Genomic DNA, 17,492 nt, shown 5'->3' on the forward strand with positions numbered 1-17,492 from the left:
ACTGCATTTTTCCATAGGAAACTCAGGAATCCATGTCATTCATATCCTGCCCTCCAAGTCCTTCCTTTGGTAACTGTGACACTCTTCTACTTTCAGCCGTGCTACCTGGATTTGAATGCTCCATTAACAAGAAAAGGCCTATGGTCTTTTCAAGCATTGGTTTGCTCTGGCTTACGAGACCTATAGGAGCAGAGGGATAGATTTTTTTTTTAATTTACATGAGGAAATTTAATCAGATTTCAGATCCTTCAGATAAAGACATTAGTATTTAAGATTTAAATTATATCCAGATATGAGATATGTTTTATTCTTTAATTCATCATTTTTCATATATTCCACCCTATCATAAAATATAATGAGGAAAAAATAGTTTAGAATCTGTCTTTTTTAAAATCCAGTCCATGGATTCATGCCAGATCCCACTGTTGCTAAAGGAATATATTATTGACTATTAGAATTAGAAAGGTTTATCTCTCACACATTTATTTTTTTTTCTTCCTTTCTCTCTCATACATTTCTAATAAAACGTGCTGTGACTCCTGGATGTCCAGGTAGAATTGAGATTATATTCATCTCATTTGGAAATTTTGTTCAGGGGAATTCTGAGGTAAAACATTTCTTCTCAAGAGGGAGAAAGAGTAAGCACATCTAGTTGAAAGTTGTCCTGCTACCATTTCAAGCGATTTGCCTTTTATTCTGTCTTCCCATGGAGCTCAGCTCTGTTTTCTATTAAATAGTCCTGGAGGACTTGTCAATTGTTAGGAAAATCAACCCCAGGCCTTTTGTTGTTTTTGACACTTTACAAATCTATTCCTTCCAACTTTAATCATTTGTTTAGCTTTCCAACATCTTTCTCCTGGACACCCATTGAGCACATGTCTCTCCCTTCTCTCCTGGAACTTATTCTCAAATAACAGAAAGGAAGGATTCAAGACCATGGCTTCCTCTCTAGATGACAACACATTAGAACTTTACTTCTCACACTTTGAGTGAACAGTATGGAACTGCTAAGGGATTTAAAAACCCAGTCTAGAGAAGCATACTGCTTAGATGTGGTTCCACTTTACTAGGAGTGTGATCCTGGACAAATTATTCTATTTCTCTGTGCCTCATTTTCCTTAACTGTAAAATGGGAACAACTATGTCCCCCTTGAGTTATTTTAAGGATTGAATTAGTGTGGCACACATACTATGACACAAATAAAACACTTAGAACAATACCTACAAATAATAATTATTATCTCAGTTAGAAAAGCAGAAGTTGCTTATTTGTGTCATGACCCATACTGAAAGCTTATTCTAGATTGCAGATGTCCTGTTTCTAAAATATCTCCCCAATCTATTTTTGTATTAGTTAACTGAAAACTTTTTGTTAAAAGATATAAGGTATGCTAGTCTCTAAGGTTCCTTTTTTTTTTAATGTCATTACCCATAGTCCTAAATCCAATCATCTTATCTCTTTGTTATCATGGAAAGAGAAAGTGACTTTTTGCTTTCACTTGCAAGTAGATCTATAAGTTAAGATCTAGAAATAACATGACTGTCTGTAAATAGGGTAACTAACCATTTTAGTTTGCCAAGAAATGAGAGGTTTCTTAAGACATGCAATTTTTATTGCAAAACTTGGAGCACTTTTTACAAAGCTGGGTGGTTAGCCAACTTAGCACTGAAGGTAAGGAAAGCAAGGACAGAACAAAGAGAAGGTAAATAGTACTAGCCTTACCAAATACAACATAATTCTTGGCACAACACCATGTTGCCTTTTTTTCCTGGAGCTGTGGATTGAACCCAGCGCTTTGCATATGCCAACCACGTGCTCTACTGAGCTATACGGCATCATGTTGTTCTGATTTTTTACTTATAATCCCTGCTGAGAACCTAAAGGGTAGAAATGTACTGAACTAATTAATTCTAAATGTCAGGCATTGGGACTTCACTTTTTGTTGTTATCGTCATCCATGGGATGATGCTGTGTTTTCCTCTGATAATTTTGTGCTTGTTATTTTTCTTTAGGTCAACTCAAATCAAAACATACTCTTGGGATAATGCCCAGGTTATCCTGGTTGGGAACAAATGTGACATGGAAGATGAACGGGTCATCTCAACTGAGAGAGGCCAACATTTAGGAGAACAGCTCGGTAAGTGATTATGAAACATGAAAGTGTTTCATAATTATTCGTAACACTGAACAGTATCCCAGCTCTGTGAGGTGTGTGTGTGTGTGTGTGTGTGTGTGTGTGTGTGTGTGTGTGTGTGTGTGTGTGTGTGTGTGTGTGTGTGTGTGTGTGTACACTGAAAACCAACACCCCTCCCTAAGTGGTCAGTGCATTTCCTTTGATTTCCTGTGTTAGCAGTAGAATTCAAGAATGATTACAAAAGTAAAAATTGCACACCAAATTTTGATCCTCACACAAAGTATGCAAATCCGTATTCCAGGAGAAGTTCAGGTTTGCCTTTCTCACTATTTCTTTTTTTTCTTCCATACACATGATTTTGCATTAGATGAGTACTTTATTGCATGATTATGTTGTTCTCATGTTCCAATTGGAAAAGGTAATGGCACAGAACAGGTTACACCTTAGATTCTAGTTCTTCCAACATCATTGCTCTGCTGTATTACTACTACATCGCTTTGGAAAGTTCAATCTCTTTATCTTCTTTTAATTACCTATGCCTACTTAACCAAGTCTATATAGATAATATAAAATGAGGTAATATGGGAGAGTTTTAGAAATATCCAGGAATTTAAGGAATAAAACATTGTGTCTGAAGAGAAAAATGCTGGAGTGAGTAGGATAGAGTTTCAAGTGTAAAGGAGGGATTACTGACAGGTAAATTCAAGATTTTTTTTTATGAGACACCTATTATATACCCCATCTATTGTGCCAGACATCAGGGGATCTGAAAAGTGTGATCTTTAATCTCAAGTCTACATCAATCAAATTCGGAGACAAGAAATATACACAAGAAAGCAGAAATCATAAGACATAACAACAACAAACAGGTCGGTTGAAGTCTCGATGAACTAGAAGGCAGAGGCCAAGAGAGAAGGCAGACAGAGGCAGACAGAAGGAGAGAAAAATACTGCCAGGAGTGGTTCTAATATGGAAGAGAGTAGGAAGCAGATAATAAGCAAAGCGGAGAAGATAGCTGCAGATGTAGAAATGCACAGTGCCCCAAGGAAGAAGTGAGGGATGAAGGAAGATGGAGATTGGATGAGGTTAAATGGAAGATGAAGCTTGAAGGCTCTCCAAAGGACAGTAAAATGTAATAACTACAAAGAGGAGAGGAAGCATTATAATAAAGGATGCAGTAGAACATAGACACAGAAAGGGCTAAGTTGATAAAACTGAGTAGAGAAGTTAGCAATATGTATAATTGTGTGAGTGAATTGATTTGGGCAATAATCATAGCACTAGAGATTAGAGAGTTAGGACTCCCTTTGGACATTTATTTTTCATGCAGAGTGATTCTTACCAAACAAGAGTTACATTTAAATCTTTTTGGCCTGGATCTATGGGTAGAGACATTCAATTTAACAAACCAGTGCTTACACACATAGAATGAAACAGAAGTTTCACAAAACACATTTGAACTTCACTAGAGACGAGAGTTACTCTATTCTCTTTCTCTTTTTTTCTCTCTTCTTGCAATGATTGTCTAAACTTTAAAGTTTGATCCCAGTCATGAGAGCACCAGGAAAAGGGTCATCTGGTTCAGTGCTGTGGATTGCAGCATGGATTGGTGAAGAGAAGCATCCTCGTGTTTGTCTTATTCATCACATAACTGAACTACACAGTCCACTTAGAGAATTTCACTGCTTCTTCATGAAGGCTTATCACTAACGACAAGAATGCTTCCACCAAATGTTTTGAAAGCCACATACTGATAGCTAGTCTTGCTGTTTCAGAAAGTCAGAAAACCTGGGCAGCCTCTCTATTCCCTAGAAAGATAAGCCAAAGAGAAAGCATTGGCAGTGACTTCTCTCAGCTATCTCTTCTCTTCCGGTACTTTCCTGCCTAGCCAGGAGAAAGAAACTACTATGCAGGCTCAGGATCTATTTTTAATAAGTGTTAAACTGTATGATTCAAAGAAAAATAGACTAGAGCAGAGCAGAGAATCACTCAGTATTTTTGGTACAAAAGAACCAAATGATGGGCTTCATTTTGATTTTGTCACTCAATAAACTAGTTGCGTGTTGAGAAAATCAGATTATGGAAGGGATGTTAGAATGATGGAAATTCATGCACAGAGGGACTTTATTTAGAATTCTACCAACTGGTAGATATGCATAAATGTGAGCACATTTCCAAAATTTTGAGGTAGACATGTTTTATGTTCCTATGTAAGTTCTTCCAAAGATTTTTGATTGATTTTTCTTTTCTGCTCTCTATTCAATAAAACCTAGCAATCAATACATGTGCCTCCTTCGGTATGGCATATTTTCCTCATGACGTCACAAATTTGAAAAACATACTTGTAGAATCTAAATTTGAAGGTCTTCACTTTATTTTTTTCATTACCAGTAAAATTCCACTAAAATTCTATTACATCCACACAGAGATTAGGAATTGTTTTTCTAATAATCATACCATATCTTGGCAGATGACTGACAAAAACTACTTTATCAGTCTGATTTCAGTTAATTCTCCACTATGGGTGATTATTTCCATACAATATTTGCTTCATACTAGTAAGGGTACTTGATGGAACCAAGTTGTAGCTGAACTCCTTAGAATTATTATAAGAAAAGTGTCTTTACCAATCCATTTTTTTAGTTCATCAAATATTTATTGTTTATTACAATGCATGTCCTGACAAGTAATTGCAGATAATCTGCAATCTGACAGACAATTCTGCCTTCCTCAAAAACATCATATTGGCAGACTATACTATGAGCATTTTCCTGACCTTCCAATTGTTGTCCACTTTGCCATTTGGTCCATGTGAGCACCGCCCCCCCTCCCTGCTTTCTGTTAACTCTGAGACTTTCTGACCATCTTTCCAATGTCAACCCAATGTGTTCCATCTCTGATAAATTCCACTTTTACTTTGTGTCCCTTGTATTTTGGCTTTCCATCGTTGGCCTACAACTCCTCTCTATATTTTCCATTGGATATTCCCATTCATTGTAACAATTTAACTCTCCCTGCTGCTAATGACTGTCAAAGAACACGCTCACACTGACTTCACCATCTGCCTTCAAGATCCTATGAAATTCAATTAAATTTTAAAGGTTGCTTCCACTAACTCCATTTTTGTATAACATAAGAAATGTGTATGCCAAAGAAAGGCAAATCTTAAAAACTGGCCAGCAATGCTATCTATGGCTTCATTGTTAACCTTCCCTTAAGAAAAATATCACCACTGGTTTCATAGTTTGGTGGCTCACACAATTTATTTTTATATCAATCTCATTTCCTAGACTTTTAGCCTATCATCTGTGTGTGAGTTCTGTTCTTCAAAGGCCATTTGGCTCCCAGGAGCCCCAAAATCGGACAAGTATGAGGAGCCATCAGTGGTGGACAAACTCCTATCTTGGCCATTTTCAAGCTGTCCTCGTAAACTCTGACATACACCATTTTCAGCCTGCCCACTGTAATGAAAGATGATTTTTCCCTTTTCCCTTACCTTCTTTCTTTAAATCATTTTCCCCTTTCCTGAGAAAAAACAGTTCCACCATAGATCCAGGTTGAGGAATCAATAACTCCAGTAAGGATAGCATATTGCCCTAAAGCTTATTTTGAAATTCAAACCACCTGCTCCAAATTTGCACTGACTGTTTTTTTTTAGCAGCTTTTGAAAGTTAGTTTAAATCTTAATTGTAGTGTTTATGAAAGAATAGGGATTGCCAGCTTCTGGCTTCCACAGGGATTCCCAGCAGTACTATTTAAATGTTTTAAATACCTGGCTGCACACAGCTAAGGAGAAGCACAGCCACCTACCCTACCATTATTTATCCTCACTCACATTCTTTTTGGCTGAGCATTTCCAAGAGGTATGAGATAAATCAATGTGTTCAAGTGTGGTTATATCCATATATTAGGGAGGAAATTCCACTTCCTCCTTGTCCCCATCTTTGACTCCCAAAGTCCTGTTAATTCTTAACCTGTATGTGTAACTTTATGGATCTCAATTCATCTCCTGGCAGCAGAAAGTCATTCTTCAGAAAGGAATAAAATGACCTTATGAATAAAGTGACCATTCATCACCAGTGGCTAAGGACAGTCCCAATCAATGCTCACTCCTCAAGGGAAGCATGAATAATGTTCTTGTTTCCAAAATGACTCAGTTTGGGTGACATGGTGTGGCCATTCAGCTCATGACACCACACCCAGCCAACACACCTTTGAATGGACACCAAGTTTCTTCTTTATACCCAGAGTTCTGCCCACTGTTTTACTTGTAAATATCCCTGTAACTTACATTCTCCAGTTAAAGAATTCTCAAGACACTATCCAATTATTTTCTTTCTCATTACTTTCTTTAGTCACTTGATCTAGTTCGTGTGGTCTTTCACCTGTTTTTCATAATTATCCAGATTTCTACCAAGATTTGATCCCTGGAGTATCACCATTCCCACAAATCCAGCTTTGCTGCATATATGCAACATTCCTGTTAAGAGCTTCCAGACTCCTATGACCATCCTGCCCTTCCTTCATGGATCAAAGCTACCGGCCCTCTAACTGACCACAGCCTTATTTGTCTTCTGCCTGTTATAAAGTCATCCACAGTTGTTCTTCTTACTTGAATTCTCAGAATCCCACTTTTGCTCCTCGTCTCAGGCAGATTTTCTAAGATGTGCTATCCTCTCATTCACACAAACCTACAGACCCATTCTGTGAATTCTTTAAAAACAAATCCAGTTTCATGTTATGTGATCTGTATAAACTGTTGGCTTCATATTGGTTTGTGATTTTTAAAACATAAAAATGTGAATGACAATGTTTCCAAAAGTTAAAGTCAACTATAAAAAATATAAGCTGTATTATATTTCAATCCCTAGATCCCCTGCAAAAAAGTATAACCTAGGGAGCGTTCACTCAGACAAGTGTTGGAAGCTGAAAGAGCCTCAAAGCTAGGACTGCTTACCCTCTGTAGACTGTGAAGTGTGCCCTAGGTGGTTACAGCTGGCATGGGTTGGAGTCTGCTCATCAGCTTTGCATACTGGCCAGTGTTACATTCTTTCTCTCGGAGTAGAATTATTATAGATGCCTCTTGACTTAACCATGCACTCTGTCCCAACAAGTATACCCTAAACTTGAAAATCTTAGAGCACCAGCCTTGAGTAAAAAAGTCAAGTGAATGCATGAGGCCCTGAGTTCAAGCCCCAGTACTGGAATCAAAAATAAATAAATAAATGAAACCTGGAACACAGGATGGGGGAAAGAAAAGAAAAGAAAAGAAAATCTTAGAAACTGAAAATTCACTTAATTCACCTAAGTTCCTAAACATTATAGGTTAACCAAACTTACAATCAATAAACTCAGACCAGAGCCTACCTTTAACAGGCTCCAAATTAGCCTCCATTAATCTATTAATACAAGACCTATTTTATAATGAAGTGTTGAATATCTCGTTGAATTGATTGAATTAGAACATTCAATACTGAAATTAAAATAGCACTATCTCTAGTCAAAAATTGGAAAGTCAGACCATCCAGGTAGTATTCTACTTGTTCATATCTTATCTCTGTCCCCAACATGTGGCATTAGGGTAGAAACCACTGAGCGAGCACAGCGCTTCCTTATCCTGATGGACAGGGCCAGTGAACCTGCATAGTCACCGAACTCAGTACAAGCATCTCTTCTCTTCTCTCCTTGACCCCTTTGGTAGTGAATCCTCCCCATCTTTGGTTTTATTTTTCTTCAACTCCGTGTGGCTAACTTCACACTCTACTCGTGAATGGTCTCACCTTGGAAATATTATGATTTATTAGACCACAGCTAAGAGAGAAATTTTGCTGTCTATGTTGCAGATTTTGGAGACACTCTAGTTCCTCTATTGATTTTGAGAAGGGACTATTCTCACTAGCATTAGGTTGAAATATATTACCTCTGAAGATGGATAATCACATGCACCTTGTGGCATTTAGTAACTTTATTCTCTGCAAGTGACTTTTTATCCTTAATCCTAAATTCCAAGGATATACTATTTGGTGTGTTCATTTTGTAATCCCCATCGATCATGATAGTTCATCCATGAAATACATCAGAGCAGATTTCTCTACTCACTTTAGGTACACCAGGGGTATGGAACCTTTCTTCTGCCAAGGGCCACTTGGGCGGTTTATAACATCATTTGTCCATAAGAAAGATTATCAGCATAGACAGATAGGCTGAAAGCAGCACACATGTCTGTGCTGTCATATACCAAATTATTTTACACACCTTAAAGGTTTGAGAGGGATGGGAACAACACAAGGGTGAGGAAAGATAAGAGAGAGATGCTTTTTGGTCTCTTAGACTTTAATTAACTGGCATTCAACAGTAGTGGATTTACTAGACAAGGAAGTGACTACTCTAACAAAGAGATTTATCTTCAGTTTGTCTTCTGTTTGAGAATTCAGTGAATAAACCAGCTGCTTCTGGATAGTGTCCTTTCCAGATATAAGTTCTATCAAGGAACAAAGGCTTATCTGAGAAAAGGAAGCCTTGTAACTCACTTATTCTTCATGTGATTTAGACAGGCCCAGAGAAATCTCTATATTTTAGAAAAATAAGTCATACCCATCTTGGTGACCCAGAATTACCTAATGGTTGCAAGCTGCTAGAAGATCATGTATTTCCAAGAAGACAACTGTCATTTTTAAGTCTTAACTCCCATTTCCTACATGGAAGAAACGGCTGTCTCTCTGTTTCTCTGTCATTCTCTGCTACTTTCTCTGTCTCTGTCTCTCTTGGTGTCTCTCTCTCCTTCTCCCCCCCTCTTTCTCTGCCTCTCTTTCTTTCTCTCTCATGGAAAAGCAAGTTTAACAGAAGTAGAACTTTATAATCAGACTTTAATTCTTGTTCAGGTTTCTTAAAGTGTGATTCAACTATAATTCTCAAAGGTAAAATGAATACTTGTAGGTACTACTTCATATAGCTAGTTCCAGAACTTGGAAATAAATTCAAATAGGTCAGTACAGTAATTTGCACAGAGTAGTACTCAATACATATTAGTTATATTTAAGATTACACATTCTTGTATATCATCATAAAATCTCAACTGAGCCCTCTACTTTAAAATGTATTAAATTATTTGCCCTATTTCAAATGCATCTGCACAGTAAAAATAACCTTCTAATTGCAAGTATTATTGCATATAAATTAAAATTTCTATACAAGTTGAAAAATTAAACATTTTGAAATTCCATACAAATTAAAAATTGTATAGAAATAAAAGTGTGTAATGTTTTGTTGATAATTCAAAATAGATTGGGCTGGAAATGGTCTATTGAATACTATTGAAATAGTGAAAGCTATAAGGATTTAAGGAAGCAAACGCTTAAAAAAAAAAACAAAAAAAAAAGAAGCACTGGGCACCTATTTGCACATAAACAGTCACCCTGACATCATAAATGATCCTCAGCTCTTTATCAAAACCCAGAATCTTGCCAGAAACTTGACTTCTCAGCACTGTAAAGTTACTAGTCCCAGTGTTGACTTGTAATAACTCCATTTCTTCAAAAGTCCCAGAAATGTCTTTCCTCGAGGGTGAATAGAGCTGGGACGATTTGTTCTACATCATTTATTTCCCACAGGACAAAACCAAAATGGTATTTTGTGGATTCCATGCTTGGTCAACTCCATCTAGAAATAATGTAGCTAACAAAATTGCTCACAGTTTTAGTCACTTCCTAAGCATGAACAAAGCAAACAACATTTTCTGTCTTTCCATTTCTCTGTTCCTACCACACTAGCTTCTCCCAATTAACAGCAATCAATCCTTTAATCAACCAGCATCTGCTGGACAGCTGCTTGTGCTGGGCACGATGTTAAATATTTCAAGGGCTATGAAGAACATTGTGAGGGCTGTGCAATGCATCTGGGGAGTAAGTGCACCTAATACGGGAGACTGGCAGGGGCTGTGGAGCAACTGCTTACTGAGTACAGGGGTTTCTTTGGTGGGTATGATGATGCTCTAAAATTAGATAGTGGCCATGGTTGTACAATATTGTCAATATACAAAAAGGCACTGGATTTTACACTTTGAAATGACTGAAATGTTGAATTCTGTGTGAATTTTAGGCCTCCTGACAAACAGCAACAAAGATCCAAATATACGGGAGAAAACACAGTGTCAAGCATTGGCTTAGAGTCTTTCAAGAAAGACTTTACAGCTCTTAAGGGAACTCAGCTCTAACTAGGAGGCTTCAGACTCAAGCATCTACTGACAAGTGACACAAATAATTTAAATGAGCCAAGTCTATGATATCAACATGATATGTTTGCAGATTAAGTATATAGCAGAATTTTCTTTCAAAAGTAATAGAATGCTCTCTCCTTTCTCTTGAAACAAGAAGTTCTTTTTCTGAAGTTTCCCTTTTCCCACTGTTAACATTTTTGTGAATGCTAAGACACTTCACAAGTTCAAGTGTAAAGAGAAATGACCATGATACATGGGGCTTTTATGTTTCAGAAACAGAGACTGTGGTTAGTTGGGGAGAAAATCCAGCTGCAGAATGCCGGCTACAAATGTAATTTCCTACAATCTGGGGGCCAGGTGTAAAAGGCAGCAAACTGGCTGGAGCGATAAGTTGACTTGGGACTGGGGAGAAGAAGAGGTATGCTTTAAGTGTAAACTCACATGCAGTGGGGGTTGACCACCAGTCAAGGAAGGAATGAGCTTGGTGTAAGTGGGGGGTTGAGAGTGTAGTGTAGGTCTGGGAGCAGACTGGCTGGGGGAAGTCCACAGAGGTGAACTGAATGTCAAGCTGTGGAGCTTGAATTCCGTTCAGCTGAGAAAGAGGAATCATCGTTTATACAGCCTTGACATCTGCAAACTCAGCTCCTTGCAGTGCTGTACCTGACCTTTGGAAAGATATGAAGTAGATGAATCTGATGTGTGAATGGGTAGGGGGAAAACCACTCTGTGGACCACTGTTTGTCCAAGCCACAGAACGGCCCTTGCATTGTTTCACAATCTTACCATCTGGTCATGCCTGGCTAACAAGGATGTGGGAACTGAAGTACTTGACTTTTTTTTTTTTTATAGCAACACTAGCTTTTGGCTGGATCCCTAATCTCGTTTCTCTGCAGCTTCAGCCTGTTTTCTTTGGCCCTTCTTCAGGCAAGTGGGTCAATCTTTTACCAACTCCTCCTCCTCCTCCTAAAGTCTGTCCCGCAGGCTGGAGTCCAGCATGACACCAGCTAATACAACAGTGTGTCATGCTGCTCAGCAATCCTTCCTCTAGCCCTTCTGGCCCAAATGTCACCCACCCAGCAGCACAATGACCTTTGCTTGAAGCTCAGATCATCCACTTCCTCCAAAAAGAAAAAACCAAGGCAGAACTGGAATAGAAGATTCTATTGGAGAGCCTGGAAATAGAAACTTTAGAACATAGACTTTTAACAATTAGGAATGAAGATAATTTACCTTCCTATTATTTTAGGACCTATTCCCCAGAAATAAATAAATAATAAAGCAGGTGGCAGCATTTCACAATACAGTGTAGGTATTAATGTGTGGGGATGAATTTAGAGTCACTTATTATACAGTTGGAATGCATGCACTGGGGAGGAGAAAGTGCCTGAAAAGGGGACATTCGGTGTTCATTATTGGAGTTGTTATTATCACCACTGATACTCTGCGATCTCAAGAGGAAAAGGGTCTCTGTGGGTTTCTGTGACATTTCAATGCTCTTCAAGCACCACAGTCACATCCCTGAGCTTTCCACCTCATTGATTAGCATGCTATTGTCCCAAAGGCCCTACTTGCTGCTCTATGGCGATCAGTCTGAAAAAGTGGCAGACTTCGCCACAGCTTCCTTTGCCCAAAACATATTCAGGGATCCATGTGTAGAGAACGGTGCCCAGAAGCCTGACCCATGCCCCCATACATACATACAGCATAAGGTTCACCAGCATACCAAGGAGTGCCCTACCTGGTTATCAGCTGCTATCATCACCACAGGCTTAGAGGCTTAGACTTAAACGCCACTTGAAGGGTTTGTGTTGGGGTGGGAGGGGCTTTCTAATAGAGGATTCACTGGTTTTTATTACAGGCACAGAGCTGGCAACCTTCCTCTCTATCTAATTTGGAATCTTTTCATCACTACAGAAAGGAATCCTGTGTTCTTTAGCATTTACTCCTCCTTGGCTCTCTTATCTTGCCCTTAAGTAAAAAGTAATCTATTTCTTGGCCTAAGTAATCTATTTCTTGGACATTTCATATAAAAGGAATTATATAATGTGTAGTCTTTTATGACTGGCTTCTTTCATTTGGCATAGTCTTTCCAAGGTTTACTCTTTCTGTGGAATGTACTAGTATTTCCTTATTTGTCATGGCTATAGTACATTTTATTTTTCCGTTCATCAGTTGGTGGGTATTTGAGCTCTTTGTCTAATATGACTAATACTACTAATAGAACTTTTATGAACATAATTCTATGTGGTTGTATGTATTCATTTCTCTTGTATTTATATCCTAGAGTAGAACTGATGAGTCAGTTGCTTGTTTAACATTGGGGGAACTTCCAGACTGCTTTCCAAAGAGGCACTATTATTTTAAATGCCCAGCAATATGTAGTGATAGTAAACATTTTTTGTACTTGATTTTAGCCAAAAGGCTAAGAAATTATGTGAATCTTTTTAAATTGTGCTATAAAAATGAGATTTGTCTTCTTAGCTGTTTTCAAATGTACAGCTCAGTAGTGTTAAGAACATGTACACCATTGTGCAACCAGTCTCTAGAGCTCTCCTCTCTTTGCACAACTGAAACTCTGTACCTATTAAGCATCTTCTCTAGTTCCCTCCCCTCAGCCTGCAGCCAATTCCATTCAATATTCTATCACTGTGAATTTAACTACACCAGGGACCTCTTTAAGTAGAAACATACAGTCATTTTCTTTTTATGACTCTCCAATTTCCCTTAGTATAATGTCCTCACAGTTTATCTATATGGTAGTATGTATCAAAATTTCTTCCTCTTAGGGTGGAATAATATCCCATTATTTGTAGATCAAAGTTGGCTGATCCAGTCCTAGTTGATGGACACTTGGCTTCATTGTGTCTTTTGTCAGTCTTTTAGTTCTATCTTTTTGTCCATCATGCTGCTATGAGTATGAGTGCACTGCAAAGGGTGAGTCTCAAGCTTTTAGATGCCTAAAGCATCCAAGTACCCTGATAAAATGTGTGTCTGAAGACCCACTCCCTTGCCTCAATTCCAGCTTGGGGGTCTCAGGTACAATTTAGAAGCTTTCCATTCATTTTGAGTGGTTCTCATGCATGTGAGCTTCCAATCTAGGAGTTGGAATAGAGAAGCAGACACCTTGGGCCTTGTGTGAAATCTGTTTTTCACCCTGTCTTTTCTACCTCCTTTGGTGATCCACACATGCATATGTTCACACACACACACACACACACACACACACACACACACACACACACACACACACACACACACACACACACACACACAAATAGATACAAGATTGGCTTTGAGTTTCTTTCTTTCCTCAATATAGCTCATGTATTTTTCCATATAAAATCTTCCCAATCCTTTTGTCCATTTCCTAAAACTAAGAGATCCAATGTAGAGCAGTGCCTGGGGGTGCCTGTGATGGCTTTTGGAAAGGGTAGAAGTGATCCTTTCCAAATCATGCAGGAGAAAGCCTAAAACAGAGATGTTCAGACCACAAGGCAATGCTTATCACCTCTGTAGCCATGTGGCCTCTGCCAAGGAGAAACTGGAAAGGTTCTGACAGGGAGGAACAAGAAACAAGGATCAGAGTTTCTATGGCTTATTCAAAGTGCTCACCGATTATTTGATGAAGACGTGTGTATGCTGAAGTTATTAATAGCAGATGACGTAGTCTGAGGGACAAGTGTCCACGCCTGGAAGCCAAATTGGTAACCTATTTCACCTCTTTCTCAAGCTTGACAGCCAGGTTGCTGAATGACCTTCATTGATCTTGATGAGCCACATTTTCCTGTTGAGTAAATTGAAAGTGATATTCAAAAATCACTTTATAAGATGTGGTTTCTGAGGCATCATGGACTGACATTGGCTTCCCATTGATGGTGTGGATGAATGGGAGGATAAAGATTTCTGAAACCAAGCGTATGTTGCTGTTGTTGAGGCTGAAATACTACTGGGACACGAGGAGGCGATAGCCCACAAAATCCAGTGAATTATAATATTAAAGGCTGTGGTGGTTGGTTTGTGGTTACAACTTAGGTTGTGAGCCTTGAACGTCTATGAACACAGTTAGGTGTGGGGTATGAATGAAGACACTGAGAGATGAATGGAGATACTGGAGAGAGAATCATAGACTGCATTGTATACTCCCACATGGTTTGAATCTAAACACTTAAATAGTAAAGCTTTAATAATGATTATTTTAATGCTAAGATAATTTTGGATAAGTTGTTTTGTGATAAACTTATATGACTGGTCAATGAGAAGCAGACTAATTTCAGAAACCTTTTATAACACTATTATTGTTTTAGAGATAACAGCTGTCAAAATGACTAACTTGATGACCTTAAGTAGAACAAGACACAAGAAAACTTTTTAAAATACTGTGAAAGATTGTCCCGTTTCGTTGACTGACTGTTAAATCAAGTCAGTCTCTTTGCTATATTGTATCTATGTTTTGCTGTACTGGATTTGAATTCAGGGCCTCAGTCTTGCTTAGGCAAGCAGCTCTGTTTCTTGAGCTATATATACTCTACGCCTTTTGTGCTTTCAGGTAAGGCCTGATGTTTTGGCTCCAGCCAGCCTCATACCACATCTTGGTTTCAGGAGTAGCTGTTGGTATTAAGGCATGCATCAGTACTGAGAAAGAGTAGTGGAATTTGAGCAAGTAGAATGTAGATCATTCTAATATCCAAACTTCCTCTCCTAAAGTATGGATCTGCTATTGAAAGGTGAAGAATCTAGCCTCGTAGACTGTACAAATGTGACACCAGGTGGTCTCTTTTGTAGATAAGGAAGTGCCCACTATAGGAGAACTACCTAAACATAAATTTTGTCTAGAGAGACATAATGACAAAAAGACCCACAGTTTGAAATCCCCATCTCTGTGTTACAGACCCAGGTACTTTGGGTCTGCTAATGAGATTTGGGATGGGTTTTTTCCCCCTCAATTACTCACATAGATTTTAACAATAGAGTAGCTAGTAAAACATAAGCTGGGGTTTAGTCAGCTGATCATTTGAAATAGTGTCGTAACCAAATGAGAAATTTTAATTCATGAGAATTATTTATGTTTTCTATCTTTCCATACTAGTTAGGAAATTAACTACTTCTTTGTTAGCTAGGGGATTTTTTACATAGAGGTAAAGTATTCGTTTGTTCTTCTTCCTCTGACCCCAGAGGAGCTGGGATGAAATCAGCTGATTTAATCATTCTGAATCCATGTGGCTCCTATGAGATAAGACCAGATGTAACCAGAAGGATTTATAGGGTGTAAAATTCACGTGGATTAGAAAATCCTTTCTGTGTTCAGCCCAACTCATCCTAAATCAACATCCCCTGACTGGACCAGAGCAATCTCTAGCTGGCCTAGTAGGAAAGTTGTCATGGCAACTGACTGGCAAGCTAAGCCAGTGGAATGTGAATGCAAACAATGGGGGTGATAAGATGTGTCTAGAGCAGCACACAAGGCTGCCTTACCTGGTACATCAGGGAAAGTGTGAAATTGTCTCTGCGTGTTGTACTTCCTTGCAATTTTTGCTGTGTGTTTGTAATTTATCAAATGTCTTTTCCCAGTTATTGGCTTTTAAAACATTGCTGCCAATAAATAACACAGCTATGGGAATAAAACAGCATCCAATAGATAGCATTGGTTTACAAAGCCTTGGAGAGCTATTAGTCTAACACTTCAAAAATCTAGAGGTTGAAGCAGCCTTAAGGTAACTCCTGTGGCTCTTTAGTGCCACCTTGTGTCCTATTAGGTACTTTAAAAAATTCACTAGAATCAGCTTCCCTCAGACAGGTCAGGACAGCAAAAATTAGAGCTGGATGATATTGGAACTTAGTCATCTCCTTCTCAGAAGAATGTACACATAATGGCTTCTCTATTTCAGGAGTAGAAGAAAAAGACAAGAAAGATAGATTTTGGTGTTGACGCCTTTTAATGTTGTCATTGCTACTAACCCTTGCAAAAAAAATTAAATGGACTCAGCTATGCTGGAAGCAAATGAGTCAGTGGAGACAAAATGTGTCTGACCAATCCCACCTATTAACTCTTCAGTTCATTGTCAGTGACCATCAAGATGGTGGCATCTGTTCAAATGATACCTCGTGCCCACTCATCTCTCACCCAAAGCCAACCCATTCATTACCCACTACCCTTCTTGTCACCATTCAAAACTAAAACCAACTCGCGTGTGATCTCAGAGACGTGACATGACCTGGATGTGTTCCTGTGTGTTTCTTCCAGGGTTTGAGTTTTTTGAAACAAGCGCCAAGGACAACATTAACGTCAAGCAAACATTCGAACGCCTTGTGGATATCATCTGTGATAAAATGTCGGAGAGTTTGGAGAGCGACCCTGCCATCACTGCCGCAAAGCAGAGCACAAGACTCAAGGAAACCCCTCCTCCCCCACAGCCCAACTGTGGCTGTTAATGGCCCCTCCCACAGGCAGCTCCAGGAGGGAGCTCTGGTTGCCAAGAAGCACCATTTATGAATGGCCTACTAGCCTTCACTTATACTGCCTAATAATTATTTGAAGGAAGTCTTTAATGTCAATGGCCTGTACATGCATTCAAATCGTGGGAGATTTCCTGTGTTAATATGTGGCAAACATATGATCTTAAATTTGTAAGGACTGTTCATCATCTATAAACATCTGGGACTTGCATGTGACTTGTTATTTATTTGTCTTTGAGGCTCTTTCTTCTTTTCTTTTTTTAAACAATTTTCTTAGTTAAGCTACTGCTGGGACTAATTTCACTACAAGTAACTTTTGTGCCACCGATTCAAATTATTCTATTCACAAGGAATTGTGAATAGGTATGAGCAGGAGAAGATATCACAAAGATTAATTTGCTGTACTCAGCTGAAAATCAGTTCAAAAGTTTGCTCTTGATTAGGAACACTCTGACAGGTCTGGAAAGTTTAGCATTAAGAAATATAGCTATTGTTCCCTCTTACTAAGAATGCAGAGGAGCGCACTGACTATAAAGAAGTTGATATGTTGTTTGTAAAGCCTTTACAGATTTCCCAAGTCATTAACTTGATTATGACTGCATGTTTGGTTTACAGTGTTTAAAATAAGCAGATACACTTACCCAAGGACTGTTCTTTTCATTGTTTCTATCCATACTAACTATTCTAGA

General features: G+C 38.5%; 1 protein-coding gene across 2 annotated transcripts in view; it reads left to right on the top strand.

Annotated features, from left to right (window-relative positions):
- Nucleotides 1-17,022, top strand: part of Rab3c (RAB3C, member RAS oncogene family) — a 217,607-nt gene extending 200,585 nt beyond the window's left edge. For both annotated transcript variants that reach the window (XM_070041215.1, XM_070041214.1), the window contains exons 4-5: nucleotides 2,014-2,138; nucleotides 16,592-17,022. In XM_070041215.1, coding sequence (XP_069897316.1) covers nucleotides 2,014-2,138; nucleotides 16,592-16,779 — 313 coding nt within the window. In that variant the 3' untranslated portion in view covers nucleotides 16,780-17,022. The remainder of the gene's footprint in view (nucleotides 1-2,013; nucleotides 2,139-16,591) is intronic.
- Nucleotides 17,023-17,492: the final 470 nt, after the last annotated feature.

The sequence above is a fragment of the Dipodomys merriami genome, unplaced genomic scaffold (assembly GCF_024711535.1).
Source record: "Dipodomys merriami isolate MVZ:Mamm:240054 unplaced genomic scaffold, mDipMer1.0.p SCAF_30, whole genome shotgun sequence".
Taxonomy (NCBI): domain Eukaryota; kingdom Metazoa; phylum Chordata; class Mammalia; order Rodentia; family Heteromyidae; genus Dipodomys; species Dipodomys merriami.